At 36.9% G+C, this 10,217-nt stretch overlaps 1 protein-coding gene across 1 annotated transcript; it reads right to left on the reverse strand.

Moving 5' to 3' along the window:
* Nucleotides 1-8,777: 8,777 nt before the first annotated feature.
* Nucleotides 8,778-9,826, reverse strand: B3galt1 (beta-1,3-galactosyltransferase 1). The gene has a single exon (XM_048344252.1). The coding sequence runs from the start codon at nt 9,792-9,794 to the stop codon at nt 8,814-8,816; it is 981 nt and encodes a 326-aa protein (XP_048200209.1). The 5' UTR covers nt 9,795-9,826; the 3' UTR covers nt 8,778-8,813.
* Between the last annotated feature and the right edge of the window lie 391 nt (nt 9,827-10,217).

Raw genomic sequence — 10,217 nt, forward strand, 5'->3', positions numbered from 1 at the left:
GATGTGAAGATCAAAACCAAAACAAGCGAGATAAGTCAAGTTGCTACATAAGAAAATATGATTTGATAAATAGATTACCTTAGGGGGAAAACATAGATTGTTACCTACCTCTTAGAACACCTACCCATTCCCTCTCCTAGCTGGAAAAGAATATGATGGAAGTGGATTGAAAGCCATGATAGGTGCTTTGCTCAATGTCAAACCTGAAGGCTATTAGCACAGCTGTATAACAGCTTCCTCATCTTTCCTCTCACCCTGAACTGCTACTGTCTGCTCTTCTTAAAAAAATATTTATTTATTTATTGTCAAAGTAATGTACAGAGGGGTTCTTATTTTCCAGTTCTCTGGGCTCCTTTCTCAGTATCACTTTAAAAAGTTCTTTTTTTGGGGGGCCAGTCCTGGGCCTTGGACTCAGGGCCTGAGCACTGTCCCTGGCTTCTTCCCGCTCAAGGCTAGCACTCCGCCACTTGAGCCACAGCGCCACTTCTGGCCGTTTTCTGTATATGTGGTGCTGGGGAATCGAACCTAGGGCCTCGTGTATCCGAGGCAGGCACTCTTGCCACTAGGCTATATCCCCAGCCCACTTTAAAAAGTTCTTGCCTCTGCTGTCCATCCTCCTTTGCTACTTCAGAGTCATTTTCTGTTCACTCTTTGCTGAGAACAAAATAAGTGCACTAAAAGCCATTGCAAAGTTTGATGATTTATTTTGTATATGTGAAAAATACTTATTTATGGCTCCGTCTGACTGAGGTTACTTCTGGGTCCACCCTAATTCATGGTGGTTAGAAGTCTCCCTGGATGAGAAAGCTTTGTATGAAAATCATGTTTTCTGTGTTTTTGCCTTTTAATATTATCAATTCTGATAGATATCCTGATCCTGAACATATTTTTCTGACTCTATTGTCTCAGTTCTTTACGTGCTTTTGAGGTTGCATGTCTGGCCTTCAGATCTTTTTTTGTTTGTTTGTTTGCTTGTTTCATGCTGACTTTCTAGACTTGTTAACTCCAAGCTGTCTGTCCATATGACCTTGGATAATTGCAGATCCTTACCTTTGAAGCCAGAGTTGTCTTCTACTTTGTTTCCAAAGTTGCAAATGGAATAAAAAGCAATAAGACATAATGGTAAAAGAGTGCAGCACTCTCTACAAACCAAAAGACTTGTAGTTTGAATACTATCTGTCTAGTTGTTTTTGGCATTGTAAAATCCACTTAATTTCTCTGGCTCCTGGATTCCTCAATCTCCAAATATGAAAATTACTTTTGGAGAGGGATTATCTACTTTTAAATGTATCATGGCCTAAACCAACTTTCTGTCTTCCACCTAATCATTAGTCCTCCCAACTAGCCAGATTATTGAACTGAGTGATCATATTTTATGCCAATGAACTGGCCTCCTTTATGTGACATGTTGGGCTGGGAAATTTAGTTGACATATGATGGAATTATGTGACTTTCTCTGCTGTTTTTTTTCCAGCCTCTACTTGTCTCCATGCTGTGGAATCATTAGCCTGATAGCCTGGCTACATGTGTATCTTCCATTTTATCCTCTCTCTGTGCTGTGTAGGATGTCCACCATTTTTGTCTTGGTGTTTGGTAGCTGGTGTGAAGATGAAGCCATCGGGGTTGTCTTTTACTTGGAGCTGGGTTATGAGCTCTGACTTGATTTTTATATAGAATCATGTATTGGCTATGGGGTATTGGATCACACTATTTCATTACTGAGACAAATACCCAGGGAATGCAACTTAAAGGAAGGAAAGATTTCTTTTGGCTAAAAGTTTTAGTCCATGATCAGCTGCCTCTATTGTTTCTATTGTGACAAGCCAGAAAATCCTGTCAAATTTGCTCAGTTCTAAACAGACAAGAAACAGATGAGACAACTGTGAAGGGGTCCAGGACAAGATACACTGACTAGCGACTTACTTGTTTCAACTAACACCACTTACAAGTTTGACTACTTTCCAATGATACCTTCAAATCCTGACCCTACTAGTAGAGGAATACATTGATTTATATTCATTTCCATGATTGAATCATCTCTGGGGAGCAAGATCTCAACACATGAGTCTTTTGGGGGGATAGGCCTTATCCAAACCGTAGCATTCACCAACATGATCATGTAATCTTTTGTTTCCTATTGATTTTTCTTCTTGGATGTATTTCATCTTCTTAAGACATCAACCTTTGCTCATGGGATTATCCAAAGAACTTTGTTTCTGTATGTAAGATATTGTAGTTGCTAACAACTACATCACATTCAAGTGTCATGCAAAATAAATGTTTGTTGGACAGGTGATCTGTGATTGGTATAGGCTTGAGGAAGGGTTGATGACTAACAGACATAACAATCTTGAGAAATATTATATCTTGATTATGGCAGTATTTATACAAATGTGTGCTCTTCTGAAAACTCATAATTGTCCAATTTAAAAGAGTAAATTTTGAAGTGTGTAAATTGTCTTAAGAATTTAAAGGAGTAAAATGTTCAGTCTGAAAAACAAATTAAAATAGCCACACACTTACACAGGAACTGAGTCTGGGCAGGTGTGATATGGATAGCATATATTTCTTATTTTTGAGAGGCAATGAACATGGCCTATACAGTCAGTGCATGAATTCATCCTGTAAATTATGAAATTCTCTGTAGCCTGTTTTCTAATCTCAATGGGAAATAGCTGCATCTATTTTGCAATGGCTTTTGTTAAGATTAAACAAAAATAATGACAACAGAGAAAAATGGGTACTGCAAACTGAAAGCTTTGCAATGGGAGGAATTCTTTATGGATCTCCCCTCTCTTCTTACGCTTGCTAAGGTCATCCTCACCTCTGCTGAAAAATAGCCCCCATCATTTCTCCTCTCTCCCATGTGTAACTCAGCCCTGCTAGCCATATCACACAACCACTGCTGAGTAAATGCTCTGGAATAAACTTCAGAGAGAGAATAAATTGTCTCCTATGCCTTACTCCCTCTAGGTGAGGACTGAGGTCACTGCAAGAGGCATAACAAATAGTCAACAGAATGTACAAAACTAATAGATTCTATAAGGAAAACTAAATGGAAAATTTTTCTTCAGCACTGGACAACTCTGGCTGAAGCGACAGCAGAGTCGGTGGTATTATAGATGTGATTGAATCAATAATACTTTTCATTCATTTCTTTTTCATTTCACAAAAATACCCATTTTAACCAGCAAAGAGGTAAGGAGATATTATCAAGGGCAATTTTTCATGCTCACATGAATTATATTCTGGGACACATTGCTCTTCTAAATAGCCCTGTTTCTGTTATTTTCTTGCTCTCTCTCTTAGAAATGTATTAAATTCTCTTCCAGTGGTGTGAATTCATCTGGAAATCTATGACAATCAATTAAGTAAATGAGAAAATAAAATGCTTGTAATTATAATAATCATGCCATATGAAACCCACCCTCTTAGGTCTGATACCCACACATCTTGAAACAATATATTAATTAAACCATGGGTAATTGTTATAATTAGAATCAAGCTTTTACAATTTTTAAAAATCACAGAGAGAGAAAGAAAAGGAGTATTTAAAAATATATACAGCTGTTGGTTCTTTTAGCATAATTCATTATTATGACTGTCATTTTTCTAGCTGCATGGAAAGAAAATCCCACCAGGGTTTATTGATGTGAGTCTTCATAACTTTATAACTGGAGAAATCTTGTGTGTACATTTTCCTCAGTATTTCCCCATTTCTCTAGGTCAGAGGTTGGAAATTTTTTCTTATAAAGCTCTGGCTAATAAATATTTTAAACTTTCAGTCCTAGAAGAAAAAAATTTAGATATATAAAAGTACTTTAAATGTTCACTTTTTTAGGTTGATGAAATTCAAAATATAATACACTAATAATAGAGCCTTTTTTTTGTAATGCTCTTATACTAACCAATGAATGGGCTTCTTATTACTGCGACAGCAATTCATCTACTTGAAGTTCATTGTTAAGGGCACTATGCAAATGCCAATAGTGAAACTGCTCTTAGCTAGTGGGCACAGGCTGGCTGTAGTTCACACTGCAATTTTCCAGTCACTGCTCTACATCACTGTCCTCTACTTAGCATGCATGTGACTGGAGGGCTGGTTAAAGAACACTAATGAGCTACACCTCCTCGTTGTTGGGGCCCAAAAATTCACATCTCTTTCAAGTTTCTACATGAATATAATGCGCCTGGCTTAGAGACCATTATTTGAGAGAATGCAGCTCATGATGTACTTTTGTTTTTAGAAAATCCCATAGAATACAAATCTGCATATGTGTCTTTATTGCTCAGATATTTCAGCTCCTAATAAGAGTTTACCTTTCTGAATTCAAAGGCACAGAAGAGTAAATTGGAATTTTTATTTCTGTTAAAAATGAAGTCTTGTTCAGCTAAATTAAGATTGATAATAAAACTTAGTTTTGTTTCTTAAATAGCTCTGAGTCTCTTACTTACATAATTGCAAGCTTACAGCAATCAGTAGATACTTGTCTATGCTAAAGAGTGTCGGAATAGATCTTTTCCAGTGCAACTAAAATTTTAAAGTTGTATAGACTATTTCTAAGGATATCAGTGGAGGTAATATAAAAATGACTTTCTTGTCTTAGATTTAACCTATTCTACTTCCCCCAAAATATTATCAGTGTAATGTTCTCTTCTCCATTGGAATTTGTTGGTGTGTTCAATCCATAAAATTTAGTGCAGAGGCTAGCTAAAACATTTTTACGAGGCCAACAAAGGCAAAATAAGACACCTGCTTCCTAAATCCTGGATTAGCCCATGGTTTACGTATTGGGCCAAAGTTGACTGCTAATTTTCTTTGGGTTCCTGAGGATGAACTCCTAATGATTTAAACTATCACCTACATTGAAGTTGTAGAGATTTTGACAAATGGTGAGCATCAAATACTTTTAAGAATCTCATCTCCTCCCTTGTCCCAAAGATTGATTCAAAAGAGCAACAAAATGGGATATGTTCTTCTTCCATTTATTTGTCCCAATGGTTTAAAAAATCAGTTTTATAGAACCATGATCTTCCCCAGAACAGGTGGGCTGTACATTAGCATCGTGCTTTTCAATTAAGTTTATGTTTCAAGAAGAAGGTGAAGAAATTGAATGTAAATACATCTCCAGCATCTATGTCATATTTTAGTTTGATACCATTGATACAAAAAATAGTATTCTGATTAGCAGCTTGATTGGCAACCCATGTAACCCTAAATAGTACTACAAACCCAGAGTGCACTTTTACAGACAATTACTTTTGGCAAAACTGTATATACAATTTTGAACAAATAAATACATAAATACAATCATTCATATATAATGAAATACCTAAATGTCAATTATCATCAACAAGCATTTCTAGTAAATTACTTCTTTCATTCACAAGTTACTTTGTTGCTTATAAAAGCTATCTTCACCTTTACAGAAGAAAATGACATAATCAGTTCCCTCATTGAAGCCACGTATTAAGAAAGATAGAAAATGAATCTCAGACACTGTACATAAATATTCCATTATCTTTTGGTGAAGAAATTTGATTGAAAAACTCCTTTTAGTCTTCTCTATAAAGAATTTTTTCCCATATCTTATCTCACAAGGGTTTTGTTCTTGTGAATTTAATCCAAATCAGAAATGATATTCATATTTCAATTCTAGCTATTTAAAACTACATTAATATGTATTGAAATTGCTCCAATATAAGAAGACATAAAACTATGTAAAGTAGCCACCAAAGATAAAACTATTCTTTTTCCAAAAAGTAAGTTTACAAAGCAACTTTAATAATATAGACATGGATTACTATTATGCATTGTTATCCAGTGCATAATGAGAAAGTAGATGGGGAATAGAGTTTTTGTAAAGTTTGTCCAAAAGACCTGATAGCATACTGCCATAATTATTGTTATTTATCTATATTTTTGCAGTGCTGGGGATCAAATTCAGTGCTTTCATGCTAGATAAGCACTCTACCACTGAGCTCTATCTCCAACCCCAGATTACTGCCTTTGTTATGAAACATTATTTTATGTGGAAGAAATAATAATAATGGCTTAACAGACAAGTTACAACAATAGTTTGGCCAATGTCATGTCAAAGAATCAACTAAGTAGAAAATTAGCACTTTTCTTGATTACTTAAACATTTTTTGACATTCAAAAAACAAAGGGCAAACATGCGTAAGGCTATTAAAATACTGGACAAATGGCCCTGTCTCAACAAGCTCCATGCAGAAGAAAATGTTACATAACAAGCAGATTCTAGCTTTACATACACTTGGGGAGAAGAAAAAAATGCCCTTAAAATATATACATGTGGACTTGGATGACTATTTACATATTTGTCACGTGGACACTACCTATCATAAAAAAGTTAGGAAATAGTTCTTTAAGACATATGATTTTTTGATTTTTGCTCCTTTCAAGATTAGGGTTCTATTCGTACTCTGTACACACATACAAAATAAGTCAATGTACATGTATGATGTTTATAATGTGCAATAATTTGACACCACAGGTGTCTTGACTGACCATGGAGTTGATACAAGGCAGTAGTATGAGACAAACACTTGATTTGTGGGAGGTGATTGAAGCATGAAGCTGTGAGATTTTCCCAGTGACTGGCGCTCACAGTAGTGAGCAGAAGATACAGATGGAAGAGTGACTCACCTTGTGCTGCTCCATCTCTTCCCAAGACACCTAACACTGTTCTGTAATCAAACTCATTAATGTTACAGACCAGAAGACAAAGATGGATTAAGGGATGGAAGTCTTGTCTCATATTGGGTACTTTGGGGTTTGAGATGAGAGATCCAGTGTTTTCAAGAAAGTGGTGCTGACTTCCCTTTGTTCATTTTCTCTCTGACTTTGCTAACAATTCTACAGAAGGTCAGGTTAACAAAAAGCAAATAAATGAAAAGGTGCATACTTTCAGCAGTGGAGCTTTCTTTGAATGAGAACATGGAGTTTTCTAATGAAATGGTAAATAGGCAAGGTATAAATTTGCTGAAGGCTTTTTTTTTAAATCTTCTAACAGACGTGGACTAGCTCTACCTGTCCTCACAGTTCTTGAAGAGAATTCAAATCAAAGGTTTCCTGAGATCTAGGTTGTCAGGATGCATTTTAAAAACATGTGGTTCATTTTCTGTAATATGCTCAAGCCAAGGCTCCTCCCCCCACAAAAAAAATGGAAGCTGTCTTTACTTTCAGCACCATGGGATGCCTAAGCATCACACAGAATTGATAGCTTATTGAAACCAGAATAAATGGCAGAAAAAAAATCAAATCTTCCCCAAACAACTAACTCACAGCCAACAGACAGTCAAATCTTGGAAAAGTATGTACACTGGCAGTTCATAATGATCACTACGTTGGTCAGTATTTATATTAAGAGGATGTAACTGCTACTACTGACGACCCTCATTATAAATATTGTAATCATTTTAACATCTAGCATAAAGCATGATACATTTCATGGCATAGCACCTTTTAAACTCAAAGGATCTCAAAATACTTAGCAAATATTTGCTCTCACAGTACCTGTGAGGTAGGTGGTCCTTCCTCTCTCTCTCTCCCTTCCTTCCTTCCTTCCTTCCTTCCTTCCTTCCTTCCTTCCTTCCTTCCTTCCTTCCTTCCTTCCTTCCTTCCTCCCTGGTTCTTTCTTTTCTTAATAGTCTTTTCATAAGTGAGCATAGTAAAGTCCATCAAAGTTCAGAGACATGCTCACAAGATCCTATATGTTTGGTGGCATCCCTAGGGGGTCCAATCTAGAGTTTTTCCTCCTTTCTTCCCATAATGCCTCATAACAGCTCTACTACTAATGATACTTGGATGTTTAGATGTTAGAGACTATTATGTCTGTCAACAATAGGTCCTATGTAAGGGAGAGGTATCTTGTACAATTCTAAGCTTATGTTAATTATAATGTATATCTAAATTTGCATCTTCTCAGTGTGATGTATGCTTCTGGGGCCTCCTACTTGTTTTTCTACACATGGAGACATGAACCTGCCTGACTCAGAAAAACTGTGAAATGCACTTAGTGACATTACATGGAAGGAAGCAGGTCAGATCATTACATTTGGCAGAGTCTCCTTGGAGGCACCATGTAATGTTTTTCTGAAAGAGCAAAAATATTGTTTTTTAAGTAGCATTTTATATACATTCCACTTGCTGGCCAGTTTACATCCTTGAATGAGCAAGCAGAGTTGTTTTCTAAACATCCAGAATATTGGATTCTGAAGCTTAAATTCTCATCTATTTCACTGCTGTCTCCCTGCCAGTATGAAGAAGTTCAATTCTTGGTGGGATCACAAATACTGTACACATTATATGACATTATATGTAAAAATTCAATGTAACAGTGACATACACAGCATTAATAATCACACTCAGTATGTCTTCCTTACTGTGCATCATTTCTGAAACTTTTTAAATAGAAGAGTTACTTGCTCAATTATCTTTTCAGAGGTAATATGAAGACATTACCATGAGTTTTTATTTTCTGCATCAGATTTTTACCTCAGTATGCACAGCACATAAATCCTAGACATTGTTTATGAGTCACTTTTTTGAGATAAATAGTAATATCTTTGAACTGAGAATAGAGCTGGCCCTTCTCACTCAATGTTTCTATGACCAGAGCCTCACAATTATAAATTGATAATCCAAGAGAGGAACTTGGAGTGGGAAGCAAAAACTTTACAAAACCCCTTCACTGGTTCATTTTCCCCAGTGACACCTGTAAAATCCCAACACTTTAGGCCACATTGCTTTAAAAAAGGAAAGAAACATATATTTACATGGGTAAATCCTAACATCTGAGATGTTTCTTGCTTGACATATCATTCCAAATTCTATGCATTTCTTCCGGAGAAATCTGATGCACCGTGATAACACGGCGGTACCTACACAAACTGTAGGCCATTTTCCAATGATTGAAGCCACTGTTCTGGAAGGGATGTATGCCTAGTTTTCGAAGACACAGTCCCACATACACATCTTCTAGGTGAAGCAGCCTAGTGTGGAGTGAGGTCTTGTAAATGAGTTCAGCCACATCAGCTGAAAAGATATACCCAGTCCCTGAACAGAATGGCGGGTAGTTGCTGTCAGGGTACAAATCCCTGGGCATATACCACTTACTGCGAACATCTCGGATGGGCCCTCCATTGATGACATAGCCAGTAAAGTACCTTCTTCTTGGCTTGGTAGAAGGTTTCAGAAGTTTATAAATAAGGTTGTCCATGTTTACAAAAATGTCACTGTCTGTTTTCATGATGTACTTGGCTTTTGAACAGAAAGTGGCAACCCACCTCATGCCCATTAATGTTTTTAGGGTGAGGTTGTGATAGGAATCAATGAAGTCCTCCACGATGATGTCGTGAAAGATCTGGCTCTCTTGCTCCACCATCTGATTCAGAACAGGATCTGAGTTCTTGCCCAGGAGGAAGAGTGTGGCTATCTTGATCCCTTTAAAGTTATTCTCATCCCCCCAGGTCTCCCGGATGGCCTGGCGGGCATCAAATTCCTTGTGAGTGGTGCTGATGAGGATCACAAGGAAAGGAATGTTTTTCTCACATTTGGTAGGCTCATTTATAAGAAATTCAAAAGAATGTGGGTTTATGGGTCGAGTTCTTATGTTGCCAAAGGTAAAGTTTTTCCTAGCCACTGTGAGATGGCTGAATGGCTTGGAGCCTGTATAGGAAGAAGTTGGACGAGTTACACTCAAGTACCACAGAGCGCTGGCCCAGCACACAACGGTCAAAACATATAAACAGGAAACCTTTGAAGCCATTGTCTTGAGAGCAGTCTATTCCAGGGATTGAAGACTATACCTTCTGGGCACTAGTTTCTGTTGACCTTGCAAAAACAGCATATTACTTTAAATCTGGACGTTGGATAGAGAAGAGTGGGCTGGGGAATGTCCGTGGACTCCAGTGGCAGTCTGCACCTCTGCATTCACTCTACTTTCTTCCAAATCGGATGGAAGGCTCCATACCTCATAAATCTTCCTCTTAACTCTGCAAAAATCAATAGAGTACAGTTTTTGTTCAGATACACATAGTCATTCTTGCATCCTTGAATAAACACAATACAAGTGTAAAGATTACTAAAGCAAATGTGATAATTAATTTCTGTAAGACTTAAAACTGGGTGACATAACCTCCTTTTTCTTTTCCCCTTGAAAGAAATTGCTTATTAATATTTATATCCAATA

Source organism: Perognathus longimembris, chromosome 4 (assembly GCF_023159225.1).
Source record: "Perognathus longimembris pacificus isolate PPM17 chromosome 4, ASM2315922v1, whole genome shotgun sequence".
NCBI lineage: Eukaryota > Metazoa > Chordata > Mammalia > Rodentia > Heteromyidae > Perognathus > Perognathus longimembris.